Source organism: Triturus cristatus, chromosome 2_2 (genome assembly GCF_964204655.1).
Source record: "Triturus cristatus chromosome 2_2, aTriCri1.1, whole genome shotgun sequence".
NCBI lineage: Eukaryota > Metazoa > Chordata > Amphibia > Caudata > Salamandridae > Triturus > Triturus cristatus.
In genome coordinates, this window is record NC_140582.1 from 1007618158 (window position 1) to 1007643202 (window position 25045).

General features: G+C 45.6%; 1 protein-coding gene and 1 long non-coding RNA gene across 2 annotated transcripts in view; one reads left to right on the forward strand and one right to left on the reverse strand.

Annotated features, from left to right (window-relative positions):
* JAKMIP1 (janus kinase and microtubule interacting protein 1) overlaps positions 1 to 25045 on the reverse strand; it is a 1879738-nt gene that overhangs the window by 85748 nt on the left and 1768945 nt on the right. Inside the window, 1 exon segment of the mRNA XM_085642441.1 lies at positions 15565 to 15768. Coding sequence (XP_085498567.1) covers positions 15565 to 15768 — 204 coding nt within the window.
* LOC146863069 (uncharacterized) overlaps positions 1 to 25045 on the forward strand; it is a 96737-nt gene that overhangs the window by 29997 nt on the left and 41695 nt on the right. The window lies entirely within an intron of this gene.

Below are 25045 nucleotides of genomic sequence, written 5' to 3' on the forward strand. Positions count from 1 at the left end.
ACTTTGCCACCCCTGCCTGGTGCAGGTAACCTGGTTCCTGGGGCATCCACGGGTTGGTTGGCTTTCCAACCTTCTGTCTTCCAAAGAGTTTCCACGGCGTCCTCCGGTAAGGGTTCTTCTTTAAAACTGCAACTGCGACTTCTCCATTGACTTCCATTAGGCATGCGGCTGTGTTTCCACTCTGCACACAGCCTTCATGGGGTGCCCTTGGTGGTTTTTAGTGTCCCCAGCTCCTCTGAGTCTCATGTTCCAAGTCCTGTTCTCCTTGGCAGTTCGCATTCCACTCTCTTAGTATATGGTTTAGTGTCCCCCTGGAGACCATTGTATATTTGTGCTACTTACCTGATTATTTTGAAGTATTCTTGTGTATATTGTTGATATCTCTGGGTAGGAGATATACCAATATTTTAGTGATAGTGATATAAATAGACTTATTTTTATAGAAAACTGTGTGGTTCTTTACATCTATGTTGTTATTTGTCTATATTGCTGCTTCTCTGCCACAATTGGCTCCCCTATGTGTTTCGCAACTCTTCTGTAAAGCGCTCTGATACCCTCTAGGGTCATGTTCGCGCTATACAAAACTTTTAAAATAAATAATTAAATAAAAAATCTACACTGTTGATTAAATGTGATAAAAACAAGCTGCTTTACACTCCTTCAAGATACGCCTCAAGGCTGCTCTCCACAGCTACCACTTTGAGAGCTTTTCATGGTTATCAAAGACCACTAAAATCACCATAAGGGTTGCCTGGATTCGTCCAAGGTGCATCACTTGAATAAGTGTGCACCATATACAAAGCCAGCCTCCTACAGTTACACACTCCAGAATGAAGAAAATCATGACCTTTTCCTCTTGCCTAAAGACTGTGTGGCCTAAAACGCAGTGGACTACCAAATATTGCTAAACACCATGGCCGACTGAATGGTTTGGATAATACCTTACAATCACAGTTCAAATTGTACCTGTGAAGGTGAGTTTAGCTGGTTGAAAACCCATCAAATAAAATCTCAGTAATTTGTGGCATACCATGAGGCTACAATAGATTACTAATAAGCTTCAATAAATACATCAAAACCTTGGGAATCTTATTGGTGTTCAAATAAATCTGCATCCACCAATGAGTAGATGAGATTCGGCTCTGTCTTAAGGTAAAAACAAGCCAGGACACCAACAGTCTAAAAGCTTCCATCCCTAACTTCCAAAACTGCGTGCCCCGACCTATCTCAAAGTTATTCTTTTGACAACTGAGTGTGTGCTTTTCATACCTGCCAGTAGCTAACTTCAAATCAAGAAATGGCTCTTAAAAAATGATACAGACATCTTCACACCACAATTCATGAAAAACACTAGGTCTCAAAGGCCACAGCGCAACCGCATCAGTAGGCACTTGGGAAGCTGTCCAAATCTGAAAGAAATTATTACTTTTAAAGCTCGCTATTTATGTATAACTATATATTCCCCAATGTATATTCATATACATTTTGATTGATGATTGAAATATTTCTGATTAGATCAAATCGAAAAAATACCAAAAGTAGGCATCTGGGCAGCTAGATTGCCATTTGCCAGTGGCTTCCAGTGCCTGCCTGTCCCAGCCTGATCCAGTTGTCGCCTTTTGACCTAGTGACACATCCGCTGCCTGGGTTTTCCTGCCCGGATTATTCCTGCTCAATGTTCTTCCCACCAACAGAAGCCTCACCCACCCCAGGACCAACCTAACGCAGGTTGCAGCGTGACCTGGGCACCTGGTCACCTGGGCACCTAACTTGCCACTTGTCAGTGGTCTCCAGTTCCTGCTTGTTCCAGCCTGATCCAGTTCCCGTCTTTTGACCACGTGAAACTGCTGCTGACTGGGTTCTCTCAACTGGGTTTTTCCCACTCACTGTTCTTCCTGCCAACAGAAGTCCTGCTCCCTTAATGCAGGACACAGCGTGACCGTGCAGTGGGTGCACTGCTGGCGTGCCAAAGACTAGCACGTCAGCACCTGTTTGCAACTGGCCCCATGACTATCCAATGCAACACCACATCCATAGCAGCCACCGGAGCCAACAAATGCCACCACTACTCCTCCGCTATCCTTTGTGACCTCAAGAACACACACACGGCCAAACACTATGCTGCCGCCTTTCCTCTAGCACCAAAGTAGGACCTTTCTCCTGCATTTCATCGGTGACACTTCAGACGCTGACACCACCACCTCCAAACAACCAACGCACGCTACCACCACCACCCCGCATCAACTGTCCACCATGCTCCTCATTGTCTGATCCCTTGGGAAACACTCCACCATTACCTAGGACCTGCTCAACAGCAACATACCTGACCATCTCTTCCGGACTGAAACATAGCTCAACCCAGCCTCCAACACAAACATCGCCGCAGCCATCTTGCCCACCTACCAATTCATACACCAGGACAAAACCCACAAATCAGGAGGAGGACTCGCAACCATCTACATAAAAATGATTGACTGCACCGGCTCCACAGAGTAGGACACCAACCTCATGAAATACCTCACTTTAAAATACAAACAGACTACAATGTCACCCTTAAGGGAACCCTCGCCTACCGTCCCCCGAGCCCCCAAGCTGAATTCCGCAACCACATCACAGACTCCCCTCTCCATCAGCTCAACAAACTAAATCCTCCTCTGGGACCTCACTTTCCACCTGGAAGACACCACAGACCCTAATGCCACAGCCCTTCTTGATAGGGTCAGCAACCTCACACTCACCCAGCTCATCCAAGGACCAACCCACACAGCAGGCCGCACCCTCGACCCTACTTTCTCCTCAAACAACAGTTTCATGACCAGCCACACAACCCTATCACATGGTACGGCCACTATATCATACATTTCAAGATACCTGCCCACCAAGTCACCCCTCCAGAAAAACCCGAAGCACCATCAAGCCATTGTGGCAAAATATCAAATGAAAACTGGACCAAGACCCTACAGGAATGCCAACCAAACCACACCAGGTACCTCGATGGCCACACCAACCTCCTGAATAAATGTCTTTCTTGCTAACTGCACAAACTGCACCACTCCCACCAGAAACAACACCTACAAAAACAAAAAACGACCCAGCGTGTACACAAATGACCTCGGAAAGTCCAAGGGCCACTGCAAACAACTTGAGAGAAAATAAAGACTCGACAAAAACATCACCACAAGATCCGCATACAAAAACTACAAGACGCAAAGAAAAAAGCCCTAACTCACAGACTCAAATCCAGCTCTAACAACAGCAAAGAACTCTTCACCATCATCAAGGAGTTCTCCAATCCCAAAGCTGGCAACAATGACATTATCCCATCCCCAGCACTCTACAGCGACCTCTCAGACTTCTTTGAACAGAAGATTACCAAGATCTACAACACAATCGATCCAAACCATATGGATGCAAACTCCCCAGACCAGCTGGACACCTCCTTCACCACGAAACTGTAGCTAAGCAACTGGAAGCCCTCTCAAATGAAGAAACCATCACCCTGATGAATACCATCCACTCAGGAGCGCCCTCAAACCCATGTCCCCCTTCATATACAACCGTGGAAGAACCCTCATCTCCCTCACGCTTACCGCTGTTATCAACACCTCCATAACCAGTGTCACCTTCTCATCTTGCTGGAAAAATGGGATGTCACTGCCCTTTTGAAGAAACCAACAGAGGACCCAAACTCCCTCATCAGCTACAGACCCATCTCGCTCCTGCCTTTTCCAGCTAGAGTCATTGAAAAAGCCATCAATACCCAACTCACAGACCACCTAGAACTTCATCAGCTCCTAGACAGCTCTACCTCATTGCGGCTACCCATGACATCAGAAGCATCGTCGGCGGAGGAGAAATGCCTGTCCTCATCCCCCTCGACCTCTCTGCAGCTTTCAATACTATCTCCCACAAGTCACTCATAAAGGTTTCAGCACTTGGGTATCTGCGGACCAGCCCTCAAGTGGATGTCCTCCTTCCTCACAGACAGAACTCAACGAGTTAGACTTTCTCCTACACCTCAGAACCCAATAAATTCATATGCGGAATCCCTCAAGGATTGTCGCTCAGACCAGCATTCTTCAACGTCTATATGACACCCCTAATGGACATCGTTAGACCCCACAGCATCAACATAGTATCCTACGCCAACAACACACAGCTCATCCTCTCCCTTACTGATTCTACCAGCACCACCAAAGCACACTTCACCATCTGCATAAGCAATGTCACTGCTTGGATGAAAAACAACTGCCTCCAGCTCAACAGAGACAAAACGGAAGACCTAATCTTCAGCAACAACCACTACCCCTGGGACGCCGACTTCGCCCCCCACCCACCACTGCAGATCATGCCAAGAGCCTCAGGATCATAACAACCTCTCCATGAGCAGACAGATCAACACCATCTACTCCACATGCCCCCACATCCTGCAAATGCTATGCAAGATTTTCAAGTGGACCCCACTGAACACCAGAAAAACAGTCACCCAGGTCCTTATCACAGGTAGACTTGATTACGGAAGCGCCCACTACATCAGAATCCTAGCACATGTCCTAAGCTGACTCCAAACCATCCAGAACGTTGCCCCCAGACCCATCTTGAACTTTCCCCAAAATAACTACATCCCTCCACCCCTCAGCAATCTCCACTGGCTTCCAGTACAGGAAAGATGGAAGTTAAAGCTTCTCTCTCGCACCTACAAAGCTCTCCATAACACCGGTCCAGCTTACTTCAACCACCGCCTCAACTTCTACCAACCTACTTGACACCTTCGATCTGCATCCCAGGTAAGAGCACACCTCCCTCGCATCAAGAAGACCAGAAGCGGAGGACATTCCTTTTCATACCTAGCAGCAAGGACCTGGCACTACCTTCCTAAACACCTCGGACTCGCCCCCTCCCTCATGGACTTCCAAAGGAACCTTAAGACATAGCTCTTCCAGGCAAAACAGACATGATCTCCTTCTCCCCCTCAGGCCTGCCCTACTCAGTGTCTTGATATCCTTATGGTTGATTAGCTGCGTTCCTTGATCCTACCTCAACTAGCTAGCATCTTAGTAAAATTTGCTTTACCAACAAATCTCCATCGACCACCTTTTACTCAAGGGCACTGAACTTCAAAGAAAGTCCTGGATCCTACATCTTCAAGATTTGGAACCAGTTTGTGATGAGCATGCCACATTAAACAGCATAGTTTGACCCTTTGCCTTTGATTTAATTCTTATCTTTTTACCTAACCTAGTTTGATTCTTTAATTTTTTGTAACTTAACTGCATTGTTATTGGATTAGTTATTGCACTCATATCATAGACACAATTTTCTGAGAAATTCTTGCGTCTTGAATCAAGCCTGTTAGGGTGAGCCAAGTGTTCTGTCTATAGGTCAGACCAAGCACTTTGAGAGCTCAGCCATAATTCATATCACACTTATGGGCTGTCATCTCATAATTTAGTATTCTGCTTCCCTATATGAACCATAAGAAAAATATACCACAGAGACCCAGCCAGCAGAAAATGGGGGTTAATCTTCCAATGTTGAAAATACCATGGAAACATACTTTAAGTATTGTGTCCAAAAGGATAAAATAGATTATTAGCAATTCAGAAGAGGGCTAGAACTACTGACTTGATGCAATCACATCTGATATGTTGCAAAGAGGAATGCAAGCACTTAAATGTCAATAGCAAAAACACTGAGTCGATACATGTAATGATAGATAAATGAAATACCTTGTGGGTATCTAACACTAAAAGGATTGAGAAAAGGACTGTGTGCATTTTAGGAAATGTCAGGATATTGCAAATGACACACTGATCATACTAAGGGACCAGAGCCCAGAAAATAATTTTCTTATAATTATGATATGTGTCTTCAAGATTTTGGCCATTGGACTATGATTTCCAAATTAAACTGAATTCCAGAAAAGTCGGAGCATTCATCTGTGAGTGCCAAAAACATTGCATAGGAGGGTGTAAGGTAATGCACAAAAACTTTCAGCCCCAGCTTGTGAAAAATATAGCAATAGATCATCTACTTATAATGAACTGGTATCTTGGCTTCTGCTCCTTTGAAGTTTCTTTAGAAGAGACTATAGCTCTCATTATGGCTCCTAAATCTACTTCATGATTTGGTGACCGCTGTCCTTCTGGATTAATTAAAGAAAACGTTTTTATTTTAGAGACATCATTAATTACTCTTTCAGTACTGGTTTCATCATAGACAATGTAAATGAGACATTAATACCCCTTTTATTAAAATAACCTTCACAGTATGAGACTAGCTCAAAGAATTATAATAGAATACCTGCATATTTGCCTTTGTTTGCTGCAAAGACTAAGATCTTACTAGCAGGCCAATATCTAAGAAATACATCTTGCTAATTATAAGGCATGAACTGGGACGTAAGCGCAAGTGAACTGTCAAAACTCTGGGCGTAGTATTTGATCCTAGAATTACCATGCTTAGAGACACAAATAATATCACTTAATCTTATTCTTTCTATTTTAAGCTACAAAGGAAAACCAGACATCTCCTGTCCCAAGAGGACAGGGCACCAATAGCAGGGCTATTGTGGGCACAAAGTTTGAATATTACAATGCCCCGTGCCCTGCTAATTGGTACCATCTCCACGAACATAAGTAAATTGCATGTGTTGCAAAATACAGCAGCTAGAGCTAAATTTAATCTTTTAAAGAATTCTCATATTACGCTCTTTTTAGTTCTGGCGTTAGCTAAGACCTTTTGATTTCACTAAAATTATATATAGTCTACTTACTTATTGGAGTCACCAGCCAGCCCTCTTCAGCCATTGTTGTTCTGTCATTCACAATTTTCTTCCACCCACTACAGCATACAGAATAGAGAAATGGGTCAGTCCACTTCAGTCACTGCCTAACATCACTTTGAGTGACGGGATTCTCCTCTAGCTTCATTCAGTGCTAGGGATTACTTTTACAATATGTGCTTTTTGAGCCCAAAACAATATTTTTGCTTTTGGTCAATGTTTTTGTTTTACATTGGCTAGGGCCCAGCAGCTCCCCAAACAATAACGTTTTACAAAATACACAGCAAAACAAAATGACAGAAAAAGGCTGGCAGACAAAGCCCCAACTATTGTCTTTACCAATGCATGTTTAAAAATACTATACTAGCTTCCAGCTGCATAACCTATTAAAATTAAGACACTTGTTTTTACTTATACAACTTTACACGAAAATTGTTTCCTTTAACTTTCACAATTCTTTCCATACAATTCTTCCAGATCACCCAATATAGTTTTGATTGACCCAAGAGTATCAGGAAGAATGTCAGCGGGCTGACACTCTCTACTGCTTGCACAGAATGGAATGCACTACTAGCAGTGTTCAGGAATGACCAAGAATTGATTTCCAAAAGAAATACACTGAAAAAGTTTCTCTTTTAGGTTTCATTTCTTCTCGTGTATATGATTGTCTAATTGATTCCCCTTCAGTGGACAAAAACAAAGCTTAGTTGCCTTGCTTTGTCTATGTAGTCTTTGCAACTTATTGTCTTACTTTGTTACTATAAAGCTTATAATTTATTGCGTAGAAGGGACAAGACTGATTTGCATATGGCGGTGTCCAAAATGAGGCGGTGTGGTGGTCAGACAACCATGGGTTGGAATGCTACCCATGCAATGGTTAGTGGTTAGACTTATTGCAAGCTTCCTCCCATCACCTTTTGTGGGTTTGATGTACCACCCTAAGTGGCAAGAATATGCCCAGACACGGGTCCTGTGCTCACTGTGCCACTGGAACCAAGCTTTACTTGACTGACCCCCCCCAAACAGGACAAAACCAGTCTTGGGTTGCTTGTGTTCCTTTTCAGGGATGACCTGACCTGGCAGGGCAGTTTGCACTGGACTGTTCCTATTTAGAGCAGGGTCAAGACTGATTGGCATATGGCAAACTGAGGTGGCATGGTGGGCAAAAGAATGATGGTCTGGAATGCTACCCCGAGCGATCGCCAGTGGTTAGACTTTTTCCAAGCCTTCCTCCCATCACCTTTTGTGTGCGTTTTTAATGCGTAAGAGCTTGCTGTGGTACTCAGTCTCTAGGATGATATGAAGCATTTCCCACCAGTTTAGCTTTAGAAGAGAGTTTTAAATATTTTGTTAAACCAATCACTAAGGGCCTAATTACAAGTAAAGGTGCTATTTATCACACCTGGCAAATAACGACACACAGCGGCTCGTTATTTATCGGGAGCGATAAAAAGCACCTATTACGAGTTATTGGAGAATAACATGCAGATTTTGGTGTTAAATACACCAAAATCCGCATGGTATGGTAAATACCGTATACATTTCCGCAGTTAAATTTCGTCTGGTTTGACCTGCCAAGATTTAACAAACGTTGGGTTATTTAACGCATCAGACACGTTAAATAAAACCCAAAACGCAATTTCATCCAGTGCGTAAACAGGGATTTATGAACTGGTCAGGATTAACCACACAAGTTGTAATCAGGGCCGAAGGCTGCAAAATGTAGTGGTGCAACCAATCGAATATTATCATAATAGCTGGTTAAAATTCAGAGCCAGAACAATTTTATTAAATTAAACATTGTGTTATATTAGCATGATATGTAAACAGTGAAGAAAAAATAAGAGATATGACTTGTCTAGAAGGACTAGGTATGACATATTTCTATTTTTCCTTGCTCACACATTCCCTTAGTGTACTAAACAGTACCCTAGTGATGGCAAGAAACCAGTGGCATATGCCTCTGTCCCAACCCGCCGCAGTAGTCACTGCCATCAGAACAGCACAATCAAAAGAGCAGCATCAATACCACCGAAAAATATCCCAAACCAGGAAGAAATTAGACATAACACAGCGCACAGGGAGTAGGTATGCTGGGATATTAGAACACAAGTATTCAAGCGCTATTGCCCTCTGGCCAAGCCGCCATGTGTGGGTAACACTCTCTGCTGGCCTGAAGTGTTATCTCAATGCTCAGGTTTGACCCTTTAACACCCCACCTATCTAAATAAAGAGAGAGGTCAGCAATATGTGGTAACATGGTAAAAGAAAATGTTTGGCCCTGCTCATTTTGGTGCAATGGAGAACTTGTAAAATGCCCTGAAAACACTTTTAGAAGGTTCGCTCTGGCAGTCAAAACCACAGAAAAGGTCATACTTGCTCACACACTTGACTCATGCCCAGTTACTCACTGGTAATCTTCATTACTCCAAGTCCTGGTTTTCCTGTTCCACTCCTGGGCCTGTCCCTCTCTACCTGGTTTTTGATCCTGGTGAATATTTTTCTTTTATTTTGAGTTTTTTTTGTTATTCTCATGCTGACAGGGTGACATAATCCCCCCGTTCTGCCTGCTGGGTAGGCAGCGCCATATTGGTGGAACTATTTTGACCACAGCTAGGTAAAACGTTCTGTGGAGCAAACGAGCTGCTCAAGGATAAGGAATGGGATGGGAAAACGGACGAGAAGGTAATTGACTTGTTACTGTTAGGCAAAAGCCCAATCTTTTAACTAAGAATCCTTTCCCAGCATGCACTAGCATAGGAACTGTTTAGTTTCCAGCATATGTTCACTTTTACCTTGCCAAAATGTTGCAAAACCAGTTATTATTCATTCATCTTGCGCCACAATAATAATTATTATATGCAGATTTTCTTACAAATGTTACTTTTTAGGAGAGTTACTTACTTTATTTGTAGATAGGCCCGATTTCAGGTTTGCTCTATTACTTTATTATATTTGGTGCAAGAAGGGTAATAGGAATGTCTGGGAGTTGAACCCCAGCTTCTCTCAAGGTGTTTCATGCCATGCATTAGGCTCTTAACTTTCTACATACAAGACATCATTCGAAGTTTTTTTTCGAGCCGTAAGCAATGAGTTTTTGGATATATACATACAAAGGAATGATACACGTATCTTAATAATTAAAGTGGCTTGCAGAAAACAGATGGCATCAAATTAATTATTTAATGTTTACAAAGAGAGGCAGAAGCAGAACACCCAAGCTGGAGTCATTACTCAAAGCGTATACAAGCAACAACTTAAATGAGTTATTAATATACAAAAGACTGTTGACAGCCTCTTCAAAACATAATGCTGATAACTGTTACAAAGTTCCTTTATTCTGTTGAGTGTAAAAGCTACCGTAATGTTAAAGGGACCAACCAGTGTGGAGAAAAGGAGAGTTACCTTTGCCCAATTCTATATATCTAATAATCAGCAACAATAGGAATTCTAGAATTAGGATTCTGAGGTCTATATGATATCGGAAGGCCCCTTGTGCCGATTCATAATCAATCTCTGTCAAGCAGAAATGAGTGTCTTCAATACATTATTTGCTATATTCATTAATACCATCTTCAGACATCAGAATGACATCTTAACCATTCAAATCATACATACACCTGTATGTTTTTGGCCCTAAACCGTACTCTAACATAGCCCTTACACTGAGTAATGCAATATTTTTAAAACATTTGTTAGTGCATATGTGGCATACTGATAATTGTAGATTCTACCACAAATTCAATGTAGACCTACATGTGAACTTTCACTGTTAGCTTCTAGTATGTTTCAAAAAACATGTATGCAAAGTATTTATGCCATGGTAAAAACTGACAGAAGTTGTAAACATGGATACATATGTACTGACAACTGGAATGAACCACAGCACTACAGTATTTTACCATCTTCATAGCTCCTTTGTACAAGAGAAGGATCTGAGAGGCGGTATGGATTTATATAAAGCACCTATATGATTCATATGGAGGAGGATTGTGATAAAATGCCTCTGTTTTTGCGTGGTCACCCCCTTTTTTGCTGAATGGTATTGTTTTTTAGACTCTGCACGCAGGAGCATTGCTGTCCAGTACTCAGTGGGTGTGTCTGACCCCTAAAATATGTAAGAATTGGCTAATCCTCGATTGGCTTATTTAAATCTGCTACAAGACCATAGCATATGCTGTAGAAACTGCGCCCCTGGCACAGAAAGTTAAATGTCATCTGTGGTCTTCCGCACCTATAGTAGCATCCACTAGTGTGACATGAAAAACATTGCTTTAGGCCTACTATTGTAGCTTAACAGCCGCAGTTGAAACATGTAGTGCGATATGCTGAAATAACCTTGCATGAGAGGTGGAAACCTTCCTTTTTAATATTCACAAATAACCCTATGTAAGCCTTGTAGCCCAGGAAGTAGGGTGCATGGTATTTAAAAGTGGGTCTGTAAATACAATGCTTTTTTTGCATGATCCCCCCCATTTTGCTTGGCCTGGTGCTGGTTTTTTCACTCTGTGTACTGGGGATCTGCTAATCAGGCCCCAGTGCATGTGCTCTGACCATTAAAACGTGTAGAATTGGACAGTACTCCACTCCTAATTGACATATTTACATTACTTCTAAAGCCATAGTACAAAGTCTATCCAGGGCTTCTACATTAAATGTCACTAGTGGACTGCAGTACACATTCTGCCATCACTAGAGTGACTGTGCAAATCATGACTGCAGGCCTATTGCTGTAGCATTTTCGTGCATTTTTAAAACTGCACTTTTGACCTGTCAAAATAACCCCTTTTAAAAGGTCTGAACCCTCCATTTAAATATCATTAAGTCACCCCTAAGTAGGCCTTAGCGCTCAGTTATGCAAGATGCATGGTATTTAAAAGTAGGACATATAAAAGTGTAATGTGAAACATGCCCTTCAAGGGACAATGCCACAAAAGCTATTTTCACCATAGCATGTTTAGCTGTTCCATAGGAACATCATTATGAGACAATGTTAGCTCCACTTAGGAAACAGCTACAAAATTAATCCTTGAACTTTTTAAACTATTTATTACAAGTGCAATGCACCTGTAAACTCAGATTTGTAATAAATATTTCACAAAAGGTACTTTAAAAAAGTCACTGTGTACCTACCTAAAGCCTCAGAGCCCATTTGCATAAGCTTCCAACTGTCACCCAGGAGCTGGCTATCTCCTTGATGAAGGTGTTAACATGCTCTTAGAGTTAAGACAAAGGGCTTTGGTATGGGGAGGTACTCTGTTCCTCTGATAGGATGGCCATCTGGGCAGTTTCCAGGAAATTAATTATCTTCCAGGCGGAAATAGCCAGCACCTGGGTCTGCTCCCTCCATTGTACCTCTAGTCAACCAGGCCCCAACCCCAGTTGGAGAGGAGATGCCCCAGGAACCAGGGAAAAACAGGGGTTGGACTGAAGCCACCTTTGTCTCCATGGCTGGGGTGAATGTTGAAGTCCTAATGCCTTCCTTACCAGCAAGGCAAAGTACAGGAAATTGCCAATCATCAAGCAGACCATGGTAGAGGGTCTGAGGGATACAGGATCCTGTATGACCACAGTGTGAGACAGGCATCAAATTTCATGACTGCCTGCTGGCCATTAGCAAGTGGATGAGTAATAACTGCCTAAAACTGAATTCCAATAAAACGGAAGTCATTATTTTCGGCAATAATACTTCCTTTTGGTCCCCTTCCTCGTGGCCTAATGAATTAGGATCCCTAACTACTCCTGTTAGGAAAGCTAAACACCTGGGTATCCAAATGGACAACAAACTCACCTTTGGTGACCAGGTAAACTCATTGACGGCCTCCACCTACTTTATACTGTGGATGATTAAAAGGATTTTGTGTTTCATCCCCGATGAGTCTCAAAAAACAGTTGTGACCTCCCTTGTCCTGTCAAAGCTGGACTATTGTAATGGACTGTACCTTAATTTACAGCAGCAACAGCTTAAAAAGCTACAACTGTTACAAAACGCTGCAGTCAGACTTTTGTCGGGCACTCCCAAATTCAGATCAGTTATATCTGAAATTCAAAAACTTCACTGCCTTCCAGTGAGGCACCGGATCAAATTCAAACCTCCGTGTACAGCCTTTAAAGAATAAACCAACATTGGTCCCTCCCACCTTAGGCAGATGTTTACTTGGTATGTTCCCAACAGAACTCTCCATTCCTTGGGGGCCAAAACCCTGGCTGTTCCTAAATTTAAGAGAACTAACTAGGGTGGCAGACGTTTTACTATTTGCACAGCCAATGCGTGAAACGATCTTCCTCACTCCAGTCGCTCTGCCCCCCAACCGTCTCAACTTCAGGAAAGAGCTGAAAACTTAGCTGTTGACATCTAGTTCCACTCTCATTTCAGGTCTTTCTGTCCATTGCTTTGAGCTAGCACCAGGACACCTTCAGGTAACTGCGCTTTACAGGTTCAATTAACATTAACTAGGTACTTATCTCAGGTTTAAATTACTGAAAGGTTTGATTAAACCTAACAAGACAGTGACTTTACTACTTGTTGTGGACACCAATCCCCTCCAAATAATAAACCACTTTCTTACAAGAAAATAAGGCATGTAATAATTCCCTAATATGTTCTGTCTACTTGCTCTTGGAATATATATATATATATAAACGTTTCTGTTAATGCACCTATCTTTTATTCATTCCATTATTGATTCTAAACGTGAGGTTCATGTAAGGATGCAGATTTCCAAAAGGCATATATCTGAACATAAGCAATACTGAAAGGTGTATATTAAAATGGGATGCACATATAAAAAATGTGAAGGCCCATTACCGATATGGGAAGTTATAGACACACTATTCAGGTGTGGGTTAGTATTAATGATAAAAATGCTTAAAATAAGCATTTGAAAATAATTACAGTGAAAGGCTGCAAGCTAACGATGCAAATTCAAATATTTAAGAAAGTATCATATAGATTAAATATGTCAGCATACCAACTAAATGAACCAACATTTGCTCCGTATGTGTCATTTCATAGATTAAATCTATTAAAAAAAAAAAAAAAAAAGAATCAGCATTCATTAAAGAGAACAAACTATTATGCACGATGTGGTATACACATCCCCTACATCCAGAAATACTGTATATTTAAAATATGAGGAAAGCCTCTATTAACCATGGTGAGGCATTTCCCAAGGAATATTTTGTATAATCTAACTCAGCAATGGGTAAAAGGAATCTAGAAAATAGCAGTATTTTTTTCGAGAACGTTCTCAAAAACGTGTTACATTTCATACTCATAAACTCTACCCAACATGTCAATAAACTTCTGAAACTTTTCTTTCACCGCAGAAGCCAAAAACCAATGTGAACCCACCCGAGGGGGTAGGATGCCTGCAGCATCCTTCAAGAGTCCATTACAGGAGGTTGTGAGGCCGGAGAGCTGACTTGTACTACAATGGTTGTCTTCTCAGTAATTTGCAGGGCGTACATCAGTAATGGTCTCAGTGTATGATGGCATGCCCCGCTGTGTCACATAGTGGGCAGATCATTACCTCCATACACAATGTCAAAACTAGAAAATTGCAATGGTCTGTATATGGTGGTTTTGCAGGTGAGCATTTGTATGACCCTCAGGTTTCCAACTAACATAGACAGGCCCAGTTGTGGCTTACCTTTCCAGGGGAACACAGCCGGTAACAACAAGCTTTCGCAAAGCCATTGGGTCTGGCTTGGCCACAGGCCTTTCAGCGTTGTCAATGTTTGTTTTGTGCAGTCATAGTGTGCTTGAAACTTTACTGTTGGAGAAGTTGCAGGGCCCTACTCAACCTAAAAATAAAACATTGGCAAAAGCAAAAACATTTTTGGGCCTCAAAAAGAACATAAGGCATTAATGGATGTACACATTGTAAAAGAGTATGAATGTGTGTGGATGTACACATCGTGAAAGGGAAGAATGTAGTTATTCACAGTGAAGTCTGCCAATGACTGAAGCGGGCTGACTCACTGCCCCATGTTGCATGCTGTGGTGGTGGAAGAACACAGTGAAAGGCTCAACTTTAGTAAGGATCAAAAGGTCTTCGCTTCTGCCAGACCTAAAAATAGCCTGTGGTCATGAAAAAGGCTTGATGACCCAACGTACTCACAAACTAACAAAATAAAAAGAATAGAACGTTGGGATCCCTCTTGGTTGAGCCTGGTGAAAGAATACACTGCTCTGCCTCAGCTGTGCCGCATATTCTGGACCCAAGAGTATCACTTTTGATAGATTATGAAAAAAATACTTCTCTTCTTTTAGTCGACATCGCCAGAATCTGGGAAGGGAGTCGTGGAAGAGAAAAGACGTTTTGTAGTGTGTTCATTGGATATGAACAACTGGTGGGCCACAAACATCATTCGACAGGCGAAAGAAAAATGTGCAAAGTGAGCTGAAGTAAGAAACACAGGTCATACTAGAGAGAAAGGAACAGTTCGGTGAGAGGGAAAAAATACTCTACACAGTACAGAGAAAAGCAGGGTACCTATGCGTATTTTTATGTATGCAGTGTTTTTGAAATGGTAAAAACTGATTCTACTAGAAAACCAGATCATTCACTATAACTCAATAAAACCAATGTTCAAATTGACACACCTGGCGACCTGGATTAGAAACAGCTGTGAGCAGGTGTTAGATTAGGTAAAACCTACCGCTTACTTTAACAGACTCATTAAAAAAGACTGCGTTACATTCATTAAAACACTGGTATCATTAGAGCCGCGTTCAGGTGTGAATGGTGGTTGCCCGGCAGCACGCCTCCTCTTACCTGCTGGGCCTGCTGCAGCAGCTCCATGCGCTCGTGCAGGATCTGGCTGTCGAATTCGCGGCTTTGCCTCAGGATCTGCCGCCGCAGCTTCTCCACCGCCGCGCGCAGGTCGTCCCGCTGCGCCTCGTTCAAGCACTCGCTCACGCGCTTCCCCGGCTCGTGCTGCAGGGCGTTGTACAGCGTGGCCTCCAGGTCCTGGATTTTCTGCAGCGAGCCAACCACACGTCAGCATGCGTAGCTTCACCCAAGAACACCACAGCAATCATTCACAAAACATATACGAGGAATACACAATTATTAAACAAGAAAATGCTAAAAGTGACAGCTGTTTTGCACGGCCTCCTTCTGAAATGGATATGGGTCTCCACTGGGCCTGTTACACGTGCAGGCCGCGAGAAAATAAGGTATATCCTGTTTCCGTTTGAAAGGACAATCCTCAGAGAACGTGCATTTTACATCGAGTATGGGGGTGAACTGCACAAATACTGGAATTCCTGTTGCATTCACATAAGTTCTTCCAAGCACGTGTCATATTTTGTTTACGTTGCTATTGGAAGCCCACGAGTCATAGTCACCTCGTTCAATTTGAATTCGCTGGTTAAGTTATGTGCAGAAAAACAAAGAAGGTAACAGAGGCACTGCTCATCCCGAGCCTCCCTCTCCTGCTCTCCGGTTACCACGAGCAACGGCAGCAGCGCTTCTTTCAGGGCACCACTAAGGTTACAGAGCCCACACGTCAATTGCAAACCCATTTCGCGAGAGATTAAACGAGGAAAATTGCGATTCTCTTCAGGCACTGAGGTTTTCTGATTACTAATTGAAAGAAAATGTAAAAAGGGCGTTCTTTAAAGATTGATCTTCTTGGTGAACGGAGAGATAAAGAAAAACAAGCTCCGAGAAGACCAATGGGTCTAGCTTTCAAGTGCTGCACACACTTACACAGAAAGACACCAACAGCACTGCAGCAATACTTGCCAATTCATTCTGACATGCGTTCACTTCACACAGAGGACACATAGACGCTCTCAAGCGGACAGACCATATGGCAAACAGAGTTTGAAAGCACCCAGTGCACACAATGGTATGAACATCTGAACACATGAGCTCCCTTGCATAGTCACCGCTCCCTTGCATAGTCACCAACTCCACATTCAAGCTGTTTAGAACTCAGCAAACATCCGCGAATGGAATTGCCAAACACCCTGGCATCGAAGATGTTAAAGGAAACATTCAAGGAGACGAAGCACTGCAATTATTGTGTACATTTGTAGAACCCCCGATCTTAGGTCGGCAAGAATGACAAGGACCTCTGACACTCATTTCATCTTCCAGATAATGTTACAAGTTAAGCCCCCTCCCCTTCAGCATGCCGTAGACTGGAAGGAAAGATGCCCTCTGCACTTTGAAATCCAGGGCTGGGACTGGTGTAGCGATAGCACTGTCTACTATTTATTTTCCATTGGACTTATTGCTAGATGAATATTGGCTAGATGAGCCAGGGCACAGGACCCAAGACAAGCGCACCCTTTGTGTGCTGAAAACCAGAAAAAAGGGTGGTAGGGTGCAACAATATTGCCTGGAAAGCAGAAACCCAGGGGTAGTGAGTGCAGAAGTGCCCTACTGCAACTTGGCGAAGTACACACTTTCCACCTGTGACTCTCAGAATAGCGAGGACAACCACTCAAAGGCTTCCTAGGAAGGTTGTATACAGGGTTACGGTCAGACAATGGATACAATAAATGCATTGCCAGCCATGAGCTTATCTCAGTGAAAAGAAAATACTTTAATGCAGAAAAATGTAATACGACACAATTCAATTGGGCTCACTTGCATGGTTGTAAATTCGACTATGTTGCCTATTTAAGTCACCCATCTGCTTTGGTGCCCTCTCACTTTTCTAGGAGTGGGTATCATCTCTGTAGATTTTCTACTTTAAGGGGATCATGGACACAGATTAGACACAGGTGCAGTTCACTAGGTCTCTACTCACTCAGAGTACTTTGTAGTTCAAGTCAATAGTTCATACCAAAATTAATGGGATCGCTTTAGGCAACAGTCGCTGTTCGGGTGGAAGAACTTGGTCTGCACGTTTTCATGTGAGGCTCCATTACCTTCTCACACTAGCGCGGTTGAGCGGAACTGGTGGGAGCTCGTCTGGCTGGTGCTTTCAGTGACATCTCTGCAGATACAGGACCACAGGTGCGGTTTCGCTTGGGACTGGAGCTGCAGCGGGTGGAAGCACAGCAAGGCTGCTAGGCAGAAGAGCTGCTTCTTGGAATTTGCTGGGGGTTTGGAAGCAACAGCACTAAGCCTTAGAGCATCACAGGAGTGCCTGAAAACACAGCATGGCTTCTTGCATTGATTTCTGTATGTGGTCCAATGTGGGGGCTGCAATAGGAAACCGCCCCCACTACATGTGTTAGTTCTGTGTTTATTCAAGGGCAGTCAGCAATGTTACTCACACTGGGATCACAGCTGGCTTCTCTTGGACAGTTTCAACCCCTGCAGGGTCAGACACTCTCATTCCCTCTCTGATCAGGCAGGCAGTCTTCTGGGTTCCAGGTAGACCTTGAGCTTCTCCAGCATGTTTTACAGACTGCAGGAGATAGCCCTCATATCTGGGAGACTGGCTTTCATGTAAACAACAGACTTGGTTTCAAGTTCTCTGAAGACCACTCCTTTCCTTGGGCAAGAATTACTTGGAATCGGAACGAAGCGGGTGGTTTGGATCATACCTTTTACCTTGTGAAGGTAGAAGGCCTTTGATTCCTCCCTGATGATTCCCCACACCAGGCTCTGCCCAGCTTTGCAGCAGATCTCTTGTCTCCATTTACAACAACGCCAAAAGCCCTTTTTTCAGGGTGGTTGAAGCCTGTTCCGGCTGCCAGGGTACTACTAACCTGCTCCTGTGTGTCCTATTGCAATGACATGCTTCGCACCACTGAAAAAACAATCGTAACTGCTCATGTGCCCCAACACTCCCCTGTTTTCCCGAGGGAGTGGACTCATCCTGGCTGTGAATAGGCCAATTCAAATGCAGTATTTCACGAAACCTGCGGCTAGAATCGTCTCTACCAGATACATCGTTACCGAAGGTAAGTAACTTGTACATCTGATAGAGACTACTAGCCGCAGATTTCTTAACGTAGAATAGATACCCTAGCCATACCCAGAGGGGAGGAGGGTCTGCGAGAGAACCTCACCAGCTTGGAAGAACACAGGGCACCAACAGGGGATGTGCCATGGGGACAGGGAGGACGGCCCAGCCCCCACCAAGAAAAAATAAGCAAGAACAAGGAGAAGGGAAGGCCAGGATACCACAAGCCTACCCGAGGGTCAAAGGGCGTCGGCCAGAGAACCCGGAGGGACAGACGGCACCAAGCGAGTACCAAAGGAAGAAAAGAACCACCGCAAAATCCAAGGAGAAGAGGTGGAACAGAGGCAGAGTCCGCCTCAGGAGATCACACACAGCGAGGGGGACAGCTGAACGGGTATCAGACCCGAGGCAGGGGACAAGACAGGAATGGTCCCTCAGCCGGTGAGAGGGGACAGGAGCACATGGGTACACACCGAGGCCCATGGAGGTGGACCATAACTACCAGGCGTGCGCAGCAGGCAGCTGATAAATACTATAAAGTAGTGTGCCCAGAACAAGCCGAGCACAAGACGAAGACAGAGGCAAGGGAACCCCAGAACAAGCCCCAGAGAAGGATCGACCCGGTGGCACAACCCGGCCCACGAAGAGAAGTGGGACCGGCCAGAAGATAAAGAGGAGAAGAACCTCCCAAGAAGCAGCCGGGGGTGGTACGGGGGCGTGACCCCACCCACGGGAATCGAGAAATATGTAGTACAGACCTAAAGCCATCAACCAGAACACAGGAGAACACCAGGAATATCCTAGCCCCCCTGGAACACAAGGCAGAGGACCAGGCCAAAACGTCGGATAATAAGGTGGAAACACCAAGACACGACGTCGTAGACGGCATGGCAAAAGGCGGTCTGGCGATCCAGAGGCTGAAGAGGGAAGGCAAAACGCACAGAAGCAGATATCCCGTAGGAACAAAGGGCAAAATGTACGACAGGCAAGCCCTGTAGAAGAAGAATGGAAACACCATCGGCTACAGAGCAGGACAGAACCTGGAGCAGCGCAAGCTGCGCTAAGGCGGATCAAAAAAGAGACCGCACCAAGCGGTACACAGTGACGCCAGGAAACGTGAGGAACCCGAGAAGGGATACACACCCGCCCAGCTCAGGACAGAGCTATACAATAGCCTCCAAGTACCCCACCTATGGCACATCCCACAACAAAACAGGGGAACACCTCTTAGGGAAACCCGCAGCAGAGGTCAAGAACATAAAAGACCTGTGGGTATCACCACAGGCGGCTTACCAATCAGCCAAAAAATACACAGATGGTCCAACCTGAGGACCTATACGGGTTCACTAACAGTCAAAAATCACACACCACAAAAGTTGAAGGGCTGTACCAGCAGCCAATGTGAGGACCCTGAAGGCATTCCAAGCCATACACAGCACACAGACGGGCCAACCGAAACACTAGGCCGAAAGAGAAAGGTGGGATAAACGATTCCCATAAGACACCTGAGGACCGACAAGCCAAAGCTTACGGAGGGGGAGGGGGACGGAGCCCCACAAGGAGTCGTTGAATAGCGGAGTCCAAGTGGGTGTTAAATAAAAGAATCCCATCAAAAGGCAGGTCAACAAGACGCTCCCAAATATTCTCTGGAAAGACACTATCCCGCAACCAAGGGACATCTAAGGCCAAACGGAGAATAAACGCAGCTAACTCCCGACCATCCAGCACATGGCGCCGCAGATCAGCGCGGGCACCGTCGTGGGAGGTGCGAGACAGAAGGGACTCCACGGAATCCCATAGGTCGGAGGTAGCCCTGGCCAACACACAAAGTGTGTTGACGGCGCGCAAAGCAGCACTAGTGGAAGCGAAGATGTTAAGCCCCCAGGACTCCAACCACCAGGCCTCCCGTGACGGAGAGAGCAACACTGAAGGCAAGGAAGGAAAAGCAGTCTGCAGGACAGGGCCCTGGGCAGACGGGTGGGAAAAAAGGCAGGCAGGATCGTGCGGGGTAGGACCGTGGAGGAGCGGCTGAGGTACCGGATCCCCCGTAGCAGGACGCCCTCAGGGCCCCAGAAGAGAGTTGTGGAGCGAAGCTTCAAATGGAAGCAGAGGCTCCCCTCCACCAGAGCCCTGGTGGAGAACCACCAACAAGTGGTCCGTTGGGAGTGGAGCGACCGGGTTGTCCAATTGCAAAATGCCGGCGGCCGTGGAGATGGCCCAGACAAAGGCCACACTCACCTCCATAGGGCATCGTGGGGGAGAGAGCAACTCTTCCATGGGGGAAGGCTGCAAACTAAGCCGCCCGTCCCCTTGCCCTGCTGGAGGAAGATAGGCCAGCCCCTGTAGGATGGAAGACCCACGGACGAGTGAGGGGCCTGAGGGGCCTCCGGAGATGGCGGAGAAGCCGGCGGGGCAATCACCTGCAAGGTGCGAAAGGGCGGTCCGGGGGCCGTGGACACAGAGACAGTGTAGAACTCGCCCTGGAAGCCGCCGGGGAAAAGGCAACGATGCGGCGTCCAGTCTCAGGTGAAGAGGAGACAAGAGACGACAATCCTCCGTAGAATCATGGTGCTTGCCCAAAGACCACATACAAATAGGGTGAGGGTCCATCGCCGACATCTGACGCGCACAAGAAGCACACGTCTTGAAACCCGAAGGCATTGCACACTGTTCCCAAGGCAAAGGCGTTAAAAGGGGCCTGAAAACAGGCCAAGAGAACTCACTCCGGATCTGCGTTGCACGCGGAAAAGAAGGAAAACTGACGTTAGCGCGCCGGGGTGGGAATTATGTGACCTCGCTGATATCACGTCCGCGGACAACGTCAGGGCGGAGTCACGTGGTGCCGCCCCCGGCGTGCAGAGTTGCTGTGGCAATTTTTTTTCCAGATCCAGTCTCACGCCTGGGGATAATTCTACATTAAGGAATCTGCAGCTAGTAGTCTCTATCAGATACCTACATTACGTTGTTGAGTTGTTGTGGTGTTGGTAAATGCTTTATTTACATTTGGTCCTTGTTAGACTTGGGGGTCTCTAGTTGGTACAGGTATGCACTTGTGACAAATGGGGACCCTCTCCTCTAGTCAGGGTAAGGGGGTACACTCCTAACATAACCCCTGCTCACCCCCTTGGTAGCTTGGCACGAGCAGACAGGCTTATCTCAGAGGCAGTGTGTAAAGCATTTGTGAACACATACAGTAACCAAGTGACAACACTACAGATGGACACCACACAGGTTTTATATAAAAAATAAGTATGCTTTATATAGATTTACCACAAGACCATTAAACGACAAAAACCCACAATACTGTTACTTTAGATGGTAGAATTTTGCTTAGTTCTCTTAAGTTCTTAAATGCGACACTTTAAGTCAATGTACCTTTTAGATGCGACACGCAGGGCAACGAAAGTGTTGCAACAATGTTGATGCGATGAAGTTTTTGGTGCAAAGAAATAAAGACGTGAAGATCTTCCAGATGCGGCACGCTTCTCCAATGTTGCGAGAAGACTCGACTCGACCGGTCCTAGGAAGCTTGTTTCCGGTCCAGGGAAGACATGGCTTGGCAGTTCGGGCTAGACTGTTACCATGAGGCACAGGGTTAGACTGATTTGCATATGACCATGTCTGAACTGGGGTGGCAGAGTGGGCTAAAGAACGGTGATGGATTAAACCCAGATCAGTTGACTGGGGGTGAGTGCTTGCAATGTTCAACACTCCGTCCATCATTTCCTTTGGTTTTGCTCAGCTGTAGCGGCGACACACTTTACGTAAAGCGACGACAGCGGCCTTGGCAGCGAGACTCTTCTCCGACGTTTGCGAGACGCTTCCGCTCGATGCGATGTTGCATCGGCGACACCCCTTTACGCGATGCGACGACAGCAGCTCCGACGGCGGCACGCTTCTCTGTGGATGCGAGGCGCTTTTCTTGGTGCGGTGCAATGCGACAACTAAGATGGCTGTGATGGCGACACGCTTCTTCGGCGTTGCGAGACACTTCCTGGATGATGCGAGACGCTTCCGCTCGATGCGATGCTGCAGCGGTGACACACTTTAGGAGATGTGACGACAACAGCTCTGACGGCGGCACGCTTCTCCTTCTTGAGTCGCGCTTCCAGCTCCTTGCGACACGCAGTCCCTCAGAAGGCCCAACAACAGCAGCAAGCACTTCCAAAGAACTCTGGGGGGTGAAGTCTGTTGTACCTGAGACTTCAGCAGGAGGCAAGCTCTTTTCCAAGCCCTTGGCGATCCTTTACAAGTTGAGCAAAAGTACACACAAAGTTCCTTTCTCCTCTCTTTGGCAGTAAGGCAACCACTGCAGGCCAATCCCCCAGGTTCAGGGATAGTTTCCTCCTCAGCTTCTTCTGGTTCCTCCCTCAGCAGAGGTTCTTCTTGTTTTCCCAAAGTGATCTAAATTCTTGGGATCAGGGTCCCAATATTTATACCCAGAGATCCTTTGTTCTCTGAAGGCAGAGGGGCCTTTGCCCAGTCCAAACCAGTTCCTGAGCACTTTGTTTACCAGACTTCTCCTTTCCTTTCACAGTGCAGGGCAGAAACAATAGACCCCCCGCAGGAGGTGGAGCCAGCATTGTGGAAGGAAAGTACAGCCCTGGAGCACTTTGTTGACAGGATTCCTTCTCTTAATTCACTATGCAGGGCAGAGACATCAGCCGCTCCCCAGGAGGTGGAGCCAGCATTGTGGAAGGCAGGCACAGCCCTATTCAGGTCACAGGTGCAACTCCTCCCACCCATCTAGATGCAGATCTCTCTATTCACCACTGGGGCACCTCACACTGTCTCCTGGAATTCCCCAGCCCTGTCACTCAAACTCCAGACAAAGGAATACACACAGCCTAGCAGAGACAGGTTTGAATGGTTAGACAAGAAAATGCCTACTTTCTAAAAGTGGCATTTTCAAACACAGAATATTAAAACCAACTTCACTAAAAGATGTATTTTATCATCCTGAGTTCAGGCATACTAAATTCGAATTTCTACCATGTTCTCTGAGTCAATTAGGATTATAAGATGTAATAACCAAACTGCCCATTCTGGCCTATGGAGAACAGGTAGCCTTGCAATAGTGAAAAACGGAAATGGCTGTAATTCACTATTAGAACATGCCACACACACCAGGGCATGTTCTACCTTATCCTTACAATGCACCCTGCCCTTGGGCCTACCATAGGGGTGTCTGATATGAAGAAAAGGGAAGGTTTAGGGACTGGCAAGTGGGTGCACTTGCCCAGTCAGCATGACAGTACCAGACTGCACGCAGGCTCTGCAATGGCAGACCTTAGACACATGTTTACAGGCTGCTTCTGTGGGTGGCACAACCAGTGCTGCAAGCCCACCAGCAGTATTTGAATTTACAAGCCCTGGGGACTCCTGGTGCACTGTACTAGGGTCTGACAAGTAAACTGTTAGAATCCGGGTTCTCTGGTTGGCACAGGTAGGTACTTGTGACAAGCAGGGAACCTTTCCTCTAGTCAGGGTAAGGGGTTACACTACTAAAACAACCCCTGCTCACCCTCTAGGTAGCTTGGCGCGAGCAGACAAGGCTTATCTCAGAGCGTTATAAGTTAAGCATTTGTGAACACATACAGTAACCAAGTGACAACACTACAAATGGACACCACATAGGTATTTATATTAAAAATAAGGATTCTTTATATAGGATTACCACAAGACCATTAAACGATTAAAAATACACAATACGGTTGCTTAGTTGGTAGAAGATTGCTTAGTTTCTCTTAAGTTCTTAAATGCGACACTTTAAGTCAACGTACCTTAGATGCGACACGCAGGGCAACGAAAGTGTTGCAGCGATGCAGATGCGTTGAAGTTCTTGATGCAAAAGAAATAAAGACGGGATCTTCCAGATGAGTTACGCTTCTCCGATGTTGCGAGAAGGCTCGACTCGATGCGTCAGCTACAGCGGCGTCACCCTTGACGAGATGCGACGACAGCGGCCTTGGCAGCGGCACTCTTCTCCGACGTTGCGAGACGCTTCCGCTCGATGCGATGCTGCAGCGGCGACACCCCTTCTGCGAGATGCGACGACAGCGGCTCCGACGGCGGCACGCTTCTCCGTGGATGCGAGGCGCTTTTTTGGTTGCGGTGCAATGTGACAACTACGATGGCTGCGTTCCTCCTCGATGCGAGACTCTTCTCTCGATGCGGTGCAATGCGACAGCTACGATGGCTGCGATGGCGACATGCTTCTTCGGCGTTGCGAGACACTTCCGGAAGATGCGAGACGCTTCCACTCGAGGCGAGGCTGCAGCGGCGACACTCTCTGCGAGATACGACGACAGCGGCTCCGACGGCGGCACGCTTCTCTTCCTTGCGTCGTGCTTCCAGCTCCTTGCGACACGCAGTCCCTCTGAA